Source organism: Monodon monoceros, unplaced genomic scaffold, assembly GCF_005190385.1.
Source record: "Monodon monoceros isolate NGI ecotype Baffin Bay Population unplaced genomic scaffold, NGI_Narwhal_1 Super_Scaffold_5, whole genome shotgun sequence".
Classification (NCBI taxonomy): domain Eukaryota; kingdom Metazoa; phylum Chordata; class Mammalia; order Artiodactyla; family Monodontidae; genus Monodon; species Monodon monoceros.
In genome coordinates, this window is record NW_021703782.1 from 90,728,553 (window position 1) to 90,748,896 (window position 20,344).

The following is a 20,344-nucleotide window of genomic DNA, read 5'->3' on the forward strand; positions in this document are numbered from 1 at the left end:
CCTTCCTACGTCATATTAGGTTTGAATATTTTTTTCTATGATGAAGAGCCACTGAAGACTTTTGAGTAGGGCAGGCGATCTGAAAAGAGATTAGAGGACAGTAGGACACAAGACAGAACAGACAGGAGGTTACCACTGTCATTCCAAGAAGATGAATGTCTGAAAGGGAGGTTGGGATAGGGTGAGACTAGCTGGAATCAAAGGAGGGGAGGAAATCAAGGAATATCGAGTTGGTGCAATCTGTAGGAATTGTTAACGGGATGGATGTGGGAGGGGGAAGTGAGAAATGGGGAGGAGTCATGATTAGATATGCCCAGGGCTCTGGGGTGAGTGCGGGAGGGATGGTGAGCTGACTCAGAAGACCAGGAAAACTATACCTCGGGGAATCCAGTGATGGTTGTGAAAGGCATCTGGTATTGTCCTTCTACCACTGTCTTAAAAGGGATTCTAAAGGGATTTTCTTTCCCTTGTTCCTCCAGCCCTACACTTGCATTACTGGCCTAAGTGGATACTCACCAGCTGGCCGTGTCCATCATTACAGCCAAGTCTGAGAATTCCTGATTATACTTAGAGTCAGTGGAGCTGCTGACACAAACAGTCATTAGCAGACGACCCTTTTGGAACAAACTATGCTTTAAAATGTAAACTGGGGGGGGGGTGCATTTTCCTTGTGTTGTCCAGAAAGAACTTTCTCCTGCCTGAGCCTGGATTAATCATGAGAGAGCTTGTCAACATTCCACTGGTACATATTCTTACTTTGGTTGCCTTCAGCGGGACTGAGAAACTTCCAAAAGGTTGGTTTGAGCAATCTTGTCTTCTCTTGCCTTATCATAGTTCTGAGGTGCATGCGTGTGTTCCGATCATGACTGATTCATATTATGGCACGCTTGGGTTTTACTTGGTGAAGTAGGGGTGCAGTATATGGAGAGGGAAAAAACTGTATAAATAAGCAATTGATTGATGGTCTCCATTCTACTGCTATCCCTCCTCTGCTTAAGTTCTGCAATAAAAAGTTCAGCCTTTCAGTGAATGTGGAGCCCTCACTTATAGGGGAAACATTAGCAGGTAGACTGCAAGTTATCGAGGTCAGTTTGTTTATGTGTATGTCAAACTTCAGGGTGGTCTAAACGGATGATGAAAACCTTTTCACATCAGGTTTGCCGGGAATATAATCAACCGCACTCCCAGACATCCAGAGTGTTTGCTTCTGAACAAAAATCATTTCCATTTTCAGTTTCAGATTTGCAAAACTCTTAATCAATATTTTAGTTCCTCCCACATTGGAATTAGAGAAAGACGCACACAAGCGCCTGTAAGATAAAAGCCTGAAGAACAATGGGTTCTCAATAACTTAGAGGCTGGAGCCATGATTTGGTTTGGCAAGAGACTGTGAAAGGTTTTTTTCAGAGCCTTTGGAATGTACCGGAAATAACACCACCTCAGGGGAAAGGAAAGCAACTTAAGAAACTGACAAACACCTGTTGCAGTAGCAAGAATGTCCACAGTTTCTGGCCAGCGTATTATGAAACTGAGACTAGGGTATTTCAAATCAGGAAGAAAGATAGGAAAATAGGTGACTTGTGAAGTGACTGGGGGCTTCATTGAAATCTTTTTACAAAGACACGAGAAAGCAGATTGAATGATACTACAGAGTTTTCAAATTAAATGTATTACAGTAGAGTAAAAAAGGTTCTGTGATTTATGACACTCTCAAATGCATTATTTTCCCTTCATATTACTTTACCAAAGAACTAAACAGGTTTGTATTGTATAGATAAGTGAAGGTAATAAAATATATTGTATGTAGATGGGAAACATAGCTTAGATTTTGTGGTTCATTAGAATTTCTGGAACCACAAGGTCAAAATTCACATGCTAACAAGATACAGCTTTCTTCACAAACAGTCGGATTTCATAGACTTATGTTGTTTTGTTGCTTTCTTTTTCTATTTTACATGAGTAGAACAGTATCTTCAAATGTATTTAAATGTCTAATTGTCAACTAATACTTTAAGGTAGCTCCAGATAAAAGAGAATCTAGATCTTTCCAAATAGCTAATAATAGCCAGAAAGACTTACCATTGGCTTCAGATTAATACTTCCTGATCATACAACGGATGTCCGGAAAGGCAGCACCTGGACGTCTGGACTTATGGATTGTTATAAATTTATTTGTGCTATTCTAAACCATGAAGTTACATAAAAATGACATGGTTAAATACTAAAATTTACTGAAATCCAGTCTTACAAGGAGCAGGACAATTGATTTTCTGGTCCAAATTAGAATCTCGTGCACAAAGAAAAACCAAACCCAACCTCCTAATTTATATTCTAGAAAGAGAAGATTTGTAGCTTCCAAACTTTACAGGTGAAGCACACTGTTTATTTTGAATACTTCAAAAATGGTGGCATAAATGTAACAAAGCCAAAACCCTGACTTCTAAATAAAATAGCCAGATTGTTACCCCAACCTTGTTTATTTGTTCATAATTTATTTACTGCTTTAATTAGACTGTAAAATCAAAAAAATATTTTTGCCTAGCCTACTCAAAGAGAGTATTTGAGTATTATTAAAAAATGTAAATTAATATGGGTTTAACATCAGCCTTAGCCAAAACACCAGGCCTGGAAGAGCAAACATTCATTAACTACACTTACCAGTTCCGAGAATAAACATTATCATGAAAACACAATCCTTAAAATTTTAAATGTTGAAGTACATGGGATATATTGGTACAAAAAAACACATTAATATGTGATTATTTTAATACTATTGAAAGTAATGAAATTGTTCTACACAAAATACCTCTAGTTGTTTTCTCTATTCTTGGCAGAAGGCAATAATGGGAAGAGGCTTTTTAGATGGTATACCTTTTTCCTAAGTCCTTTAGCGTGAATGAATCAAGCGTCTGCAGCATAATATATCACAAAATAAACTGACACAATTAAAATACTGCAAGAGTATTCCATGGGTTCTTTTCCAACCATCGGCATAGGAGTTCCTCAATAAAATTAATAACCAACTTTGTAGAATTAATAGTGTATCGTTATAGTTTTAATTTAATTGATATTCCTAATATTCAAAGACGAAGGGAAAAGTCACTATCTTTCTGAATCATTTCAACTAGTAATACTTTCAATCATGAGCTCAGTATCAAACCATAAGGAGGAAAATTTTATAAACTGTCATGTATGAAAATAGTCAACATTTCACTGAACATTCGCCTTAACCACATTCTTCAATAATATTTAACGCTTTATCAGGGAGTATTAAGTGTATAGTGGGATTTTCTGTAGGAGTATAGTAGTTCATGTAAGCAGCCCTGAATTTGTTAACATGCTACGCACAAAGAACTCCCGTCCAAATTCCAGTTTTAAAATTACCCCATAACTACCATACCTAGAAGTTCTTGAGTCTCAAGTGATTTAACTTAAGGTATATTTTAGTAACTTCTTCTTCTAAATCATATGTCTACAGAGATAGAATTCACAAATTCGACATATGACTAAGTCAGATCAGGCACAGCTGTCATTGAAATCCAGGACACCAAGTCCCGGATGAATGTTTTATACTAACGTATATTGAAAGAGTAACTCACTCCATGTTTGCGGAAACACAGTTGCTTTAAATATTATTGACCTTAAAGAACAGAAAAAGAGCAGAAATGGCAAGATTTCTACCATATTTCGAAAGGTGAAGTAGGCAACTTCTCAGTGAAATAGGACGTGAGATTATTGGGGGAAAGTGACAAGTAAGGGATGCCTAGAGGACCTCAAGGAAATGGTCCCATTCAGGAAGATGAGAGAAGTGGATCCGATAATGTAGAAGGACCATATGTCCATGCTGAGGACCCGCTGGGACTGGAGACTGCACGCTCATCATGGTCCTGATCTGCACTGTTGTTTCACTTTATCCAACAATACTTTAGGAACATATGAGCAGTGAAGACAGCTGGTTGGATTAGTTCAAGATTGGTACTTTCCAGGGTCAGTGCAGCTAAAGGACTAGAGAGTAAGGGAGCTGAGATTACCTGGCAACATACCATGTCGTCTAGGTCAAATAATGAAGAAAGTGAAACAAGGATATTGCAGGTCTGGAAGAGAATGTTACAATCGAGTTCCTTTTCTAGTCCCCGATGCCTTTCTGTGTGTCTTTAGGGAAAGCATGGAGTCACAGTAAGCCTGAGTTTTCTCCTAAAGTGAAGGACCTACCAGTGCTCAACTTACAACGTTATGTACTATGCTAAGGATTGTCAATGATTGGTGGCGTGATCACTTCTGGGGAACAAGCACATTCTAGATGAGTCCCTGTGAAATCATCTCTTAATCCCAAAGGAATGCCCCCCAGGAGAGGTCATTTCAGAAATTCTAACAGGCTGACCCAGAATTCCTACCTGCCTGTCCCCAGTGTCATTCCTGAAGGCAAGGACCAACAGTGTGTTCTGTGACAGAGAATTAATGATACGGTATTAATAAGTGAGATAACAATAATTATCGAGATGATCAATGAACCTTACAAGTTCCAAAGACATCATAATAAAAAATAACTTATGTTTGATTACATCACCAGCAGAATCAATGTGTCAGTTTCTAAGATATGCCAAGTGATGAGCAATACTGAACATCCTCTTTCTTTGGGGGATTTGAAAAATTTCCGACACCAAAGTGTTTTGTCATACCGAAAAAACAATACTGTATTCATGATGTTAGAAAAGCATGAATATGTTCCAAGTCTGAGCCCTAATTATACTAGAACAGAAAGGAGCAAATACACCTGACTTCTTTGTTTATTCAGTCACTTGGTTATGTCAGTCAGCAGCTGGTCAATCAGAAGTTGGTGTGTCAATGGCCATGTGCTAGAGCCCATAAAAGGGTAATATCATATCCTTCTCAGCAGCTAGTATTCAAGTTAAGTTACTCTTTGGGTACAGAAAAGCACTGTGTTTATTTTCATGTATTTGTTGATCATGTGGTCCTTGGATTGAGGGAAGAAATAGTGTCCTAGTTTAAACAGGCCCTGGCTGAGATGAAAGCTGGATAGTAGAATGAAAGCAAACAGGAGACGGTCTGCTGAGTCAACAAATGTCATTAAATACAACTATGTGATTGTGCCAGTAAAAATCTGAAAGCAGATTTGTTTGGGTAATTTTGGAATATGGGCAAAGTGGACTTAACTGACTATACTCTGCCTATAGGTATTGATATAGATATTGGTGTCAATCATGTTTTTCCCCTTTCTGTAACTAGTACCACACTGAAGACATGGTATAGCTTAGAGTTAAAAGATAGGTACTTTAAATCAAACTTAACTTTGAAGTTCAGTTCTATCACTTCCTGCTTTTGTTTTGTTTGGACAAGTTGTTGAACAATTCGTCGCCTTCATTGCTCATCTGCCAATGGGAATAATAAAAGTATCTGCCTTTACGTTCGTTGTGATACATAAATGAGAACATGAATGAAAAGTATAATGCATGGCTGATAGCAGGTTTTTAATCGGTTTTAGATGCTAAAATTATTAAAAACAGAATCAAATCTCACATGAAACTGTCATGCCACTGAACATTAAGGGAAGCTATTCTTAGTAAGAGCTCATGTATTTCTCCATGTCTAAGTTTATCAAGACATTCTAAGATTTACTTCTTTGATCTTAACTGATCTCAACAGAGTTTGTGTTGCCTCGTTGGAAAGATAATATCATGTCTGTTAACTCTGTCACTTCTGCATCTGCATGTTGAATGAGAAGAAACTAATGAATAAAGTTTGGAGTTTGGGGTAAAAATAATTCACAGCCATTAAGAATGATATTGAAAACACAAAATATACAAAAGTTTAAAAGAGAAAATCACCCACACTTCCAGGACTGTTAACATATTGATATATTTTCTTCCATTTTTTTCTACATATCCTAAAAAAAGATATCATAATAAGATTGTTTATGCAATTCTGCTCCCTGCCACTAAAGCATGAGCATATTTTATATCATCAATATCTTCAAAGTACCATTTGCAGTGACTGTGTAAATAGTATCCTGTTTAGATAACAGTTGCTAATATATGTTGAACATTTGCCTCTCTGAGGAAAAAAAGGCCCTGATATGTTACATTTGTTGACTGCTGTAGTATAAATGCTCCAGTCACAGCCAATTTCCAGGTACCAACAAACACTGAGTTGGGAGGAGATGTACAGTAGCACATCTACAATTTCTACAGACATTAGATGTAAATAACCACAAGAACATAGATAATAGTAAAATATAGAAAAATAATTAGAAAGTGATAAATGTTGAGCATTATTACTTTGTTTTTAACACAATTTATCTAATCAAATTTATATAATTTAGTTTCTAATAATGGCTCTATTCCATTATCTTGTTAAATTTCCGAAAAATTAACACTTGACTCTTGCAAGCCAGTACAAGCCAACTCCAGTACACCACAGCTAGAAGACAAAGCTGTGTGCCTAAATCTTCTTCCACTTTCACACAATTAGTACAATTTAGTACAATTAATCTATTTTTGTGCAGTGAAATTCATCTATATGCCTTTCCATTTGGGGATTATTTCCTTGGGATAGACTCCTAGAAGTATTATTGGTAATTTGCAGGTAATACAGAAACCAGGAGAACAACTGAATAGTTCAGGTTTCTGTCTCTAAATTATAGAAATCAAATAACACAGAGTGTTCCATATGGACCAAGGACAATGTTAAATGCATTATGCATATTCACTTACTTAATCCTCATGACAAGCCTATGCGGTGATTTTATTATCTCCGTCTACAGCTGAAGATGCCAAGGCAACTAGTTAAGTGAGTGGGAAGTAAGTGATGGAGCAGGGATTTGAATTCAAGTCCTGTGCTAGAACCTCTTACCGTCTAGTTCCTCAACAGGCTTTCTTTTTAAACAATGAAAGCATTCAATACTATCAGTCAACCATCATTACTTGCATCCCATGACCTTACTATAATATTTTTTGTTTTTTAATCTCTCAATATCTATGTGATTATGCAACTGATTGCTTATTTCATTCATTAGTTGTTTAGAAAAATCTGCTTTCTTTCTTAAGAGACTGACTTTCTCAAACTTTGTTATCAATTACAAATTTGCTTCCACTGCATTGGAAAATTAACATTTCTGTGGCCTTCTGATTTATGTCCTATAATTTTTTATTAAAAAGATAATATATATTAATTTTATATATTTTAAAATATTATATAGTATTTTCCTGTAATACTTTGCTGTAAGGTATGGCAAAACAAAAAAAAAGATTCCACATAATGCTCACAGCTAGGAGGTAAATGATTATAACATTTTGCTACTCATTCATTTTTCCACTCTCATGTGTGTGTGTGTGTGTGTGTGTGTGTGTGTAATTTTCTTTAAAAATTTAGTAGCCCATTACTTCATTGTAATATCTTCTGGTAATATTAACTTTAGTTTGGGCTTTGTTTGAATCTATATTTTTAAATAATTAAGCTTCATGATTGTTGTATCTTCCTGATGGATTGTTCCTTTTATCATTAAGTAGTATTTCTCTTCATTCTTTAGAGGCTTACTTATCACCTTATATTCCATTTTTTCTTATATTAGTACTACTTTATTGCTTTATCACTTTGTTTTGTTTACTTCGTATATATTTTCCATTCTCTTTATATCCAATGTTTCTGTTTTAATTTATTTAGGCATGTCTTTTGTGTTTTTTAATCCTGTATGATAGTGTCTGTCTTTCCATAGATCAGTTTATACCATGGGTGTTTACTGTGATTTCTGATATATTTGGCCATGTTTCTTCCACGTTAATTTGTGTCTTGTTAACTATACCTTCTCTTGGCTTATTTATCCTTTTCTGCTTCTTCATCATTTTTTTTTAATTGATACAGTTCTAGTCTCTTTTTTCTTCTGCTACTCTGGAAGTTTTGGGTTTTAATCTATTATTTTAGTGGTAAGCATTAATGAAATTTTAACAATATGTCCCTAACCATATATTTTCTCCCCATGTTTAGAGTTACTCAGTGTTTCTGTCATCTTCCTGCTTATGGTAAAGAACTTAGAATGTTTTAACAAATCTGCTGAACTTCTTCCCTAAACTTTCATCTTATAATTTTTTGTCTAGAATTCTAGTTCCATTTCTATAAACACAAAAATTATTGACTTTAAAAAATATATATTCCACAGTGTCTAAAATTGCAATTATATTTTACCACCATCTATGCTAACTATAGTTTCTCATCACTGGCCCCTTTCTTTTGGGTACAAGTTATTTCTTATGGAGTTTATATACTTTTAGTAACTGTTTCAGAGAAGGTCTCAGTGGTAAATACTCTCAGTATTTGTCTGTGTATTTACTTTGTCTTCATTTAAAAAAAAATGATTATCTAAGCTGGCTATAGAATTCCAGACTAACAGTTATTTTTTTCTCAGCCTTTTAAAAATACTGGTCCATTGCCTTTTGGTATCAACTGTTGCCAAATAATATCAGATTAGCCTAACTGGCATTCTTCTTAAGGTGATTGATCTTTTCTTTCTAGTAAGGTTTAAGATTTTCTTCATCTTAAATTTTCTACAGTCTTAATCCAGTGTATCTAAGGATGAATTTATTTTTCTTTATCTGGCTCGATGCTTAGTGGAAACTTTCAATGTGAATATTTCTGCTTTTTTTTTCACTTTTGAAAATGATCAGTGATTTATCCCTTTACATATTACTTCTGTGGCATTTCTTCTATTTTATTTTTTTTGGAACTTCTGTTAGAAGTTTATTAGTGCCTGTCTGTTTTTATGTCTCTTAACTATTCTTTAATACTTTTAATTTCTTTATTTCTTTGTACAGCATTCTGTATATATTAATGGTCATTTTAGTGCAAAGTTGGGAAAAGGGGGGCCTTGCTGCCTAGATATAAAATATAAAAGACGCCATTTCACCTAAAAATTCTGCCCTCTTCTTTCACCTACTTTCTCTCAACCTTTTAAAAAATTTATGTCTTTTATAAAGGCCTCAGTAATAGAGTTTGGTTCATTTAAACAATACATTAGTCAGTGTGCTAGCCCTCCAGATAGAGAGACGTCTGAGACATGGTCCCTGACCCAAAGCTTAAGGATTTTATAACTGAGTGTGGGACAAAGACATAAATCATTCTAATAGCATCTGTGTGGCAAGTGCTATGAGTGACATATATAGGATGACCCAAGGTTAAAGAAAAGGGCATTTGGTTCTATCTAGGAAGTCAGGGAGATTGGGAGGAGATGATGCTTAAACTGGACCTTAAGAAAAGAATAACACTTACGAAAGAGATATGGGCTAAGTGGACACTCCCAACCACCGTTTCCCTTACTCTCAGCCAATGAGTTTGCCTCTGAGTTTACTGAAAAAATAAGTTTCATTTAGATACGGGATGCTTTTATTTTTCTTTTTTTGCTGTACGCGGGCCTCTCACTGTTGTGGCCTCTTCCGTTGCGGAGCACAGGCTCCGGACGCGCAGGCTCAGCGGCCATGGCTCACGGGCCCAGCCGCTCCGCGGCATGTGGGATCTTCCCGGACCGGGGCACGAACCCGTGTCCCCTGCATCGGCAGGCGGACTCTGAACCACTGCGCCACCAGGGAAGCCCTGGATGCATTTTTTAATGACCAATGTGCCAGTTTTTTCTTCTTGTTTTATGGGGCTGTCACCCCCTACCCTGCATCTAAAATATTGTTCACACTACTTACTTGGCTTTCCTAGGCACCTTGCATTTTAACTAAAATGACCATATAATTTACTGTCCAAACTCAGGTATTTTTGGAGTATGGGGGTACTATTAACAATTATGCCAGGATAGCAGGCATAACTGATTATTATAACTGATCATTTAATGTATCTATCCTACCTTATCATCTAGATTGTGGACTCTTACCAGGCAGAGATGTGCTTTACACATCTTTTTGCTTCTAGTCAACCCAGTGCCTGCTCCATGAAAAATCGTAAATAAATCTTTGATAAATAATAATAACAAAGCAGTGATGATGATAATTATTTTAAATCAGATTATACAATGGGGTAGATTTTCAGACTCACCCAAATACAGGTGCCGGCACTTTCTCACACCATCAAACCCTTGAGGTGACCAGGACCTCACCCCTTTGTTTTGGTGGGATTCACAGATTTGTAAATTGAAGTGGGGTGCATCCCTTTACCAACACATTCTCATCCTTCTTAACTTCTCTTTCCTCCCCAATTCTTCTAAGCCAGGTGACCCTCATTTCATGGAGGTGGGAGGAGAGAGGGACCATGTTTATGGCCTCTCTTCCTTTTGTCTTTCTTTTTGTAACACACACACACCAAGCAAAAACAAACAAAGAAAACCCCCAGCTTTATTGAGATATAATTCACATACCAGTCTCTTTGGGTAAAGTATACGGTCCACAGAGCTGTGCGTTCATCATCATCATCGATTTTAGAACATTCTTGTTACACCTATTTGAAATCCTGCATTCCTTACTCCCTAATCTCTCCATCCAATTCCTAGACAATCACTCATGTATTTTCTGTCTCTACAGATAATGACTATTCTGGATATTTTATATAAATGAAATTGTACAGTATGTCGTTCTTGTGACTGGCTTCTTTCACTTAGTTTATTGTTTCCAAGTCTCATCCATGTTGTAGCATGTATCAGTACTTTGTTTCTTCTTATTGTCAAATAATATTTCGTTGAATGGATATACCACATTTTGTTTATCCATTAATCTGTTGGCAGGCCCTTGGGTTGCTCCACCTTTTGGCTACTATGAGTAATGTTGCTTTGAACGTGGGTGGACAAATATCTACCTGAGTCTCTGCTTTCAGTTCTTTTGGGCATATATCCAGAAGTGGAATTGCTGGATCATATATTAATTCTATGCTTATCTGAGGAACCACCATCCTGTTTTCCACAGTGGCTGTGCCATTTTACGTTCCCACCAACAATGCACAAAGGTTCTAATTTTTCCACATCCTTGCCAGTATTTGTTGTTATATTTCTTTTTTATTATAACCGTTCTAGTGTGTGTAAACTAGTATCTTACTGAGGTTTTGGTTTGCATTTCCTTAATAGCTAATGATGTTGAGCATCTTTTTACATGCTTGTTGTCCATCTGTATACATTCTTTGGAGACAGGTCAGTTCAGATCCTTTGCTCATTTGTTGTTTGGGTTGTCTTTTTATTATTGGGTCTTTTTCTAATCTACTCATAATGCAGATGTGAATTCTTTATAAATCTGATGAATCTTCACCTTCAAAGCCTCTCATTTACAGGAGCCCCCTTCTAGGACCTCTGGTGGTTTCTAGCAATGTGTTCATATAAACATATGTTTTAACAAAATTTGGGGAAAATTGTTTTTAAACAGGAATTGTTAAGATTGCTTTCTCTTTTCACTTTGACTTCCCTTCAGTGACACTTCCCTTCAAGTTGATTGGTGTTAGGGAGGCAACAGACATTTTGTATTAATAATTTTATATATTTTTTCTTAAAAAGGACACCTAAATTATATAACTTTGGACTTCACAAAACCTGGATCTGCCTCTACCCATATATAATAAATCTAAGTCCGACTCTCCTGAGAGCCTTCTCTTTTGATCTCAAATGCCTACTTTAGAAGTAGCAACAAAATCCTCTGCACAAAATTTTTCCTTCCTTCTGGCAAATTTCTACTATGGGGAAATGTCATTCTCATTCAGGTATGTGGTGGCCTCTGACTACTTACAGAAGAGTTAGTAAGCAGTACTGTAGAATGCTCTCGTTTGATTTCTCCTCTCCTTTCAGCCCCTGTCATCACCACTCCTCTTGAAACAGTGGATGCCTTAGTTGAAGAAGTGGCTACTTTCATGTGTGCAGTGGAATCCTATCCTCAGCCTGAAATTTCCTGGACCAGAAATAAAATTCTCATTAAGTAAGTATTCTGCCTTTTACCAGCAAGAATGCCCAAGGCTGCCTTGTGATTTATCTTTGTCATAAATGTAACCACAACTCTGGCAGTACTAAAGTTCACCTTCTAGAATATGTAAAATGCAAATTTCCTCATTTTATAAATGTAAGATCTGAACTTCAGTGAGGTTGAGAGAACTGCCCAACATAAAGTGATTTAACTGATATGGGGAAGTCAGGGTTATTTCATGGATCCCAGGTTAGGACCTAGAAGAAGTTTCACAGTAATTAGGAAACACCATGATATCCTAATTCTGGGGGTACATGTTCCAGGACACTCTGGGGAGTTAATAGGGACCAGCCTCATTTCCTGTACTTCTAATATCCCAATCAAGTGATGCATGTGGTCTAGGAATCTGACCTCTAGGTGACCATGACTTTTTCTTTTGAAAGTCAGAAAGGACTCTTGATGTATATAGTGAGGTAGCCTCTCAAACAGATAAAATTTCTACTTGGCACATAAAGGTTAGGCTATCCTTTCCCCATTACAATAGCTATCTGATCAAAAATACTCTAAAAATCTGTAACAAATATAACCACTGGCTTTCTAGCAGGCCACATAGCTTGCCTTAGGACTAGAGCACTTAACTCCTCCAGACTTGAACTTGAACTCCACATCCATTAACTTGGATGGGGAAAAATTACATCTTTGTTTTCACTAAGCTCCAATTGAAATTTATCATTTCCTTCTAGTATATATGTTGTAATGTGGGAAACTATCCTGGGCTGCAGAAGCCTTCAAGTACTCTACCAGGCAAGCTATCCCAGAAGTCCTGGAATAGGAAGGCTCAAAGACCAAATTAAGATGCCTGAAATACAGTTTATTAAATAAATTTAAAATACATAGATAGAGAAAGGAATGGAAACTACCAGAGGGTTTCTATAGGGGTGCGCTCTGTTCGCGATGTTTCTGTTTGGCTGAACGCTTCCCTAAGCCGTGTGGCTGACAGGGTCTTGGTGCTCTGGCCTGTTGTGCTGAGTTCAGGACATTGGACCACCAGAGACCTCCAGGCCCCATGTAATATCAATTGGCGAGAGGTCTCCCAGAGATCTCTGTCTCAGTGCTAAGACCCAGCTCCACCCAATGGCCAGCAAGCTCCAGTCTGGATACCCCATGCCAAACAACTAGCAAGACAGGAACACAAGCACACCCATTAGCAGGGAGGCTGCCTAAAGTCACACTAAGTTAACGACACCCCAAAACACACCACTGGACACAGCCCTGCCCAACAGAAAGACAAGATCGAGCCCCATCCACCAGAACACAGGAACCAGTCCCCTCCACCAGGAAGCCTACACAAGTCACTGAACCAACCTTACCGACTGGGGGCAGACACCAAAAGCAACGGGAGCTACGAAACTGCAGCCTGTGAAAAGGAAGCCCCAAACACAGTAAGTTAAGCAAAATGAGAAGACAGAGAAATATGCAGCAGATGAAGGAGCAAGGTAGAAACCCACCAGACCAAACAAATGAAGAGGAAATAGGCAGTCTGCCTGAAAAAGAATTCAGAGTAATGATAGTAAAGATGATCCAAAATCTTGGAGACAGAATGGAGAAAATACAAGAAACATTTAACAAGGAACTAGAAGTACTAAAGAGCAAACAAAGAGTGATGAACAACACAATAAGTGAAATTAAAAATTCTCTAGAAGGAATCAATAGCAGAATAACTGAGGCAGAAGAACGGATAAGTGACCTGGAAGATAAAATAGTGGAAATAACTACTGCAGAGCAAAATTAAAAAAAACGAATAAAAAGAACTGAGGACAGTCTCAGAGACCTGTGGGACAACATTAAATGCTCCAACATTCAAATGATAGGGTCCCAGAAGAAGAAGAGAAAAAGAAAGGGTCTGAGAAAATATTTTAAGAGATTATAGTTGAAAACTTCCCTAACATGGGAAAGGAAATAGTCAAGTCCAGGAAGCACAGAGAGTCCCATACAGGGTAAATCCAAGGAGAAACATGCCAAGACACATATTAATCAAACTATCAAAAATTAAATACAAAGAAAAAATATTAAAAGCAGCAAGGGAAAAGCAACAAATAACATAAAAGGAATATGCATAACGTTAACAGCTGACCTTTCAGCAGAAACTCTGCAATCCAGAAGGGAGTGGCAGGACATATTTAAAGTGATGACAGGGAAAAACCTACAACCAAGATTACTCTACCCAGCAAGGATCTCATTCAGATTCAACGGAGAAATTAAAACCTTTACAGACAAGTAAAAGCTAAGAGAATTCACCACCAGCAAACCAGCTTTACAGCACACGCTAAAGGAACTTCTCTAGGCAGGAAACACCAGAGAAGGAAAAGGCCTAGAAAAACAAACCCAAAACAGTTAAGAAAATGGTAATAGGAACATATATATTGATAATTACCTTAAATATAAATGGATTAAATGCTCCAACCAAAAGACAAAGACTGGCTGAATGGATACAAAAACAAGACCCATTATGTGCTGTCTACAAGAGACCCACTACAGACCTAGGAACACATACAGACTGAAAGTGACGGGATGGAAAAAGATATTCCATGCAAATGCCAATCAAAAGAAAGCTGGAGTAGCAATTCTCATATCAGACAATATAGACTTTAAAACAAACACTTTTACAAGAGAAAAGAAGGACACTACAGAATGATCAAGGCATCAATCCAAGAAGAAGATATAACAATGGTAAATATTTATGCACCCAACATAGGAGCACCTCAATACATAAGGCTAATGCTAACAGCCATAAAAGGGGAAATCGACAGTAACACAATCATAGTAGGGGACTTTAACACCCCACTTTCACCAATGGACAGATCATCCAAAATGAAAATGAATAAGGAAACACAAGCTTTAAATGACACATTAAATAAGAGGGACTTAATTGATTTTTATAGGACATTCCATCCAAAAACAACAGAATAGACTTTCTTCTCAAGTGCTCATGGAACATTCTCCAGGATAGACCATATCTTGGGTCACAAATCAAGCCTTGGTAAATTTAAGAAAATAGAAATCCTATCAAGCATCTTTTCTGACCACAATGCTATGAGAATAGATATCAATTACAGGAAAAAATCTGTAAAAAATACAAACACATGGAGGCTAAACAATACACTACTTAATAACAAAGTGATAACTGAAGAAATCAAAGAGGAAATCAAAAAATACCTAGAAACAAATGACAATGAAAACATGAGAATCCAAAACCTACGGGATGCAGCAAAAGCAGTTCTAAGAGGGAAGTTTATAGCAATACAATCCTACCTCAAGAAACTAGAAACATCTCAAATAAACAACCTCACCTTACACCTAAAGCAATTAGAGAAAGAAGAACAAAAAATCCCCAAAGTTAACAGAAGGAAAGAAATCATAAAGATAAGATCAGAAATAAATGAAAAAGAAATGAAGGAAACAACAGCAAAGATCAATAAAACTAAAAGCTGGTTCTTTGAAAAGATAAATAAAATTGATAAACCACTAGCCAGATTCATCAAGAAAAAAAAGGGAGAAGACTCAAATCAACACAATTAGAAATGAAAAAGGGGAAGTAACAACTGACACTGCAGAAATACAAAGGATCATGAGAGATTACTACAAGCAACTATATGCCAATAAAATGGAAAACCTAGAAGAAATGGACAAATTCTTAGCAAAGCACAACCTTCCAATACTGAACCAGGAAGAAACAGAAAATATAAACAGACCAATCACAAGCACTGAAATTGAAACTGTGATTACAAATCTTCCAACACACAAAAGCCCAGGACCAGATGGCTTCAGAGGCGAATTCTATCAAACATTTAGAGAAGAGCTAACACCTATCCTCTCAAACTCTTCCAAAATATAGCAGAGGGAGGAACACTCCCAAGCTCATTCTAAGAGGCCACCCTCACCCTAATACCAAAACCAGACAAAGATGTCACAAAAAAAGAAAACTACAGGCCAATATCACTGATGAACATAGATGCAAAAATCCTCAACAAAATACTAGCAAACAGAATCCAACATCACATTAAAAGGATCATACACCATGATCAAGTGGGGTTTATCCCAGGAATGCAAGGATTCTTCAATATATGCAAATCAAGCAATGTGATACACCATATTAACAAACTGAAGGATAAAAACCATATGATCATCTCAACAGATACAGAAGAAGCTTTTGACAAAACTCAACACCCATTTATGATAAAAAACCCTCCAGAACGTAGGCATAGAGGGAACTTACCTCAACGTAATAAAGGCCATATATGACAAGCCCACAGCCAACATCATTCTCAGTGGTGAAAAACTGAAACCATTTCCTATAAGATCAGGAACAAGACAAGGTTGCCCACTCTCACCACTGTTATTCAACATAGTTTTGGAAGTTTTAGCCACAGCAATCAGAAGAAAAAGAAATAAAAGGAATCCACATCGGAAAAGAAGTAGAGCTGTCACTGTTTACAGATGACATGATACTATACAGAGAGAATCCTAAAGATGCTACCAGAAAACTACTAGAGCTAATCAGTGAATTTGGTAAAGTAGCAGGATACAAAATTAATGCACAGAAATACCTTGCATTCCTATACACTAATGATGAAAATATGAAAGAGAAATTAAAGAAACACTCCCATTTACCACTGCAGCAAAAAGAATAAAATACCTAGGAATAAACCTACCCAAGGAGACAAAAGACCTGTACGCAGAAAACTATAAAACACTGATGAAAGAAATTAAAGATGATACAAACAGATGAAGAGATATACCACGTTCTTGGATTGGAGGATTCAGCATTGTGAAAATTACTATGCTACCCAAAGCAATCTACAGATCCAATGCAATCTCTGTCAAACTACCAATGGCATTTTTCACAGAACTAGAACAAAAAATTTCACAATTTGTATGGAAACACAAAAGACCCCGAATAGCCAAAGCAATCTTGAGAAAGAAAAACAGAGCTAGAGAAATCAGGCTCCTGACTTCAGACTATACTACAGAGCTACAGTAATCAAGACAGTATGGTACTGGCACAAAAACAGAAATATAGATCAATGGAACAGGATAGAAAGCCCAGAGATAAACCCATGCACATATGATCACCTTATCTTTGATAAAGGAGGCAAGAATATACAGTGGAGAAAAGACAGCCTCTTCAATAAGGGGTGCTGGGAAAACTGGACAGCTACATGTAAAAGAATGAAATTAGAACACTCCCTAACACCATGCACAAAAATAAACTCAAAATGGATTGAAGACCTAAATGTAAGGCCAGACACTATCAAACTCTTAGAGGGAAACATAGGAAGAACACTCTTTGACATAAATCACAGCAAGAACATTTTTACCCACCTCCTTGAGAAATGGAAATAAAAACAAAAATAAACAAATGGGACCTAATGAAACTTAAAAGCTTTTGCACAGCAAAGGAAACCATAAACAAGATGAAAAGACAACCTTCAGAATGGTAGAAAATATCTGCAAACGAAGCAACTGACAAAGGATTAACCTCCAAAATATACAAGCAGCTCATGCAACTCAGTATCAATAAAACAAACAACCCTATCCAAAAATGGGCAGAAGACCTAAACAGACATTTCTCCAAAGAAGATATACAGATTGCCAACAAACACATGAAAGGATGCTCAACATCACTAATCATTAGAGAAATGCAAACCAAAACTACAGTGAGGGGCTTCCCTGGTGGCACAGTGGTTGAGAGTCCACCTGCTGATGCAGGGGGCACGGGTTCGTGCCCCAGTCCGGGAAGATCCCACATGCCGCGGAGCGGCTAGGCCCGTGAGCCATGGCCACTGAGCCTGCACGTCCAGAGCCTGTGCTCCGCAACGGGAGAGGCCACAAGAGTGAGAGGCCCGCATACCGCAAAAAAAAAAAAAAAAAAAAAAAACTACAGTGAGGTATCACCTCACACTAGTCAGAATGGCCATCATCAAAAAATCTACAAACAATAAATGCTGGGGAGGGTGTGGAGAAAAGGGAACCCTCTTGCACTGTTGGTGGGAATGTGAATTGATACAGACACTATGGAGAACAGTATGGAGGTTCCTTATAAAACTAAAAATAGAACTACCATATGACCCAGCAATCCCACTTCTGGGTATATACCCTGAGAAAACCATAATTCAAAAAGAGTCATGTACCACAACGTTCATTGCAGCACTATTTACAATAGCCAGGACATGCAAGCAACCTAGGTGTCCATCGACAGATGAATGGATAAAGAAGATGTGGCATATATATACAATGGAATATTACTCAGCCATAAAAAGAAATGAAATTGAGTTATTTGTAGTGAGGTGGATGGACCTAGCGTCTGTCATACAGAGTGAAGTAAGTCAGGAAGAGAAAAACAAATACTGTATGCTAACATATATATATGGAATCTAAAAAAAAAAGAAAAATGGTTCTGATGAACCTAGGGAAAGGACAGGAATAAAGACACAGATGTAGAGAATGGACTTGAGGACACGGGGAGGGGGAAGGGTAAGCTGGGACGAAGTGAGAGAGTAGTATTGACATATGTACAGTACCAAATGTAAAGTAGGTAGCTAGTGGGAAGCAACTGCATAGCACAGGGAGATCAGCTCGCTGCTTTGTGACCACCTCAAGGGGTGGGATAGGGAGGTGGGAGGGAGATACAAGAGGGAGGGGATATGGGGATATATGTATACATATAGCTGATTCACTTTGTTATACAGCAGAAACTAACAAAACATTGGAATGCAATTTTACTCCAATAAAGATGTTAATAGAATACATAGATAGAAAGAAGGGGAAATAGGGCAAGTTAATATACTTAGGAATCTCGGTTTACTTAATGTTTATATGTCCAGTCTCTCCTCCCTGTGCCTCAGATGTCCCCACTGTGGTGTTCTTACAAGAAACAGAGTTGAGGTTGAGCAAGGGCCCACAGGTGGGGGGTTCCTGAAGCCAATGATATATATTTGCCCTGTTGGAGGGATGCAGGGATAAATATACCTGGCCGGAGCTTGCCAATTAGCCTGCTCAACAGCCATGGATTTTAACTGTGTTTCCTGGATACAGCTCATGGGACCATAATGGGGCCATACTGCATATCACCAGTGGGTGGTTGTTTTCAAGGTGACAAAGTTGTCAGTCTAGAGGTGGCAGAATTATGAACTTGTCTTTCCATCTCTTCCTACCATAAATAATGCTCTTCTTTGTTCCATCATATTTTTAATTTATTCCATCTATGTTTAGTAGGTTGCAATTTTATTTACTACCTATATTCAACACAATTTATCAATTCTGCCTATATTTCATAAGTCAGTAGCTTACTTTTTATCTCTACTTACAAGTCATTTTACCAATATCTCATAAGTTACTAGCTTTACAATTTATATGCTTAACACTTTTTATGAGTTTTATCCATCTTATGTCTTTGTCTTCTATAATAAAATTGACTTCCTAAACAATATAGGAAAACGTCATTTAATATACATCATGAATAACAGTGGTAATAAAGTACCTGTGACACTATTACGGTAGAAGTTATAAATAGTTTTATATTACAACATGATGTAATATATTATTGTTGCTTATACACTGAGATATTATTTATATTCTTCTCTACTTTGAAATTATAATAGTTGTTAGATAGCATTCAGTATTCAAAAGTCAATATTCAAAGACTACTCTCCCCATCATCGTCTTTTAACTTGTCCAAGAAGGAAGTTTGTTGCCTACATTGTCAAATAGCTTTGAAAAATATTGCCCTATAATCCTCTCATGTGTTTATCTACCAATATTGTAAGTAGATGAAGAAATAGACAACCAATGAGTTTTTTTCAAATCATGCAAAGAAAATCAACATTATAAGTCTGGTTCAGGAAACCATAAATATTCTAACTTGGCTTATAATACTATGAATAAAATTACTTTTAATAAATTTAAATCTTCCCTTTATTGTATGGCAAAAAATATGTTACAAATAAATAAGAAATAAATGGAGCAACAGGTTCAGAGAGTTGTTAGTCAAAGGATATGTGAAATAGGAAGAAATTATGTTTTGAAAATACAATTGAGTGCTTCTTGAGGAATAATGAATAACTTTACACAGGAGATACTTGACAAGCACTACCTCAGCCAGGTGATAAAGGTCAATATCAATAGTGAGAAATTATATTGATAGTAGTACCCTTGTTATGATGTGATGAAATGGCACTCTACCTGTGTTCTTCCTCCCAAAAGCCATAAACCCAATTTAATCATGATAAAAGCATATGACAAATTCCAATAGAGGAGCATCCTACAAAATATTTGATCAGTACTCTTCAAAACTGTCAAGTCATCAAAAGCAAGGAAAGTCATAGAAAATGTCAAAGCTAGAAGGAGCCTAAGGAAATGAGACAAATAAATTAAATGTAGTATCCTGGAAGAGATTATGC

The 20,344-nt window shown here is 37.0% G+C and overlaps 1 protein-coding gene across 5 annotated transcripts in view; it reads left to right on the top strand.

Moving 5' to 3' along the window:
* Window positions 1–675: 675 nt before the first annotated feature.
* The window catches only part of MUSK (muscle associated receptor tyrosine kinase), a 91,271-nt gene continuing 71,602 nt past the window's right edge, over window positions 676–20,344 (top strand). For 3 of the 5 annotated variants that reach the window (XM_029203083.1, XM_029203081.1, XM_029203084.1), the window contains exons 1-2: window positions 676–794; window positions 11,774–11,900. In XM_029203083.1, the coding sequence (XP_029058916.1) occupies window positions 716–794; window positions 11,774–11,900 (206 nt within the window). In that variant the 5' untranslated portion in view covers window positions 676–715. The remainder of the gene's footprint in view (window positions 795–11,773; window positions 11,901–20,344) is intronic. The other 2 variants (XM_029203080.1, XM_029203082.1) reach the window with 1 other exon arrangement.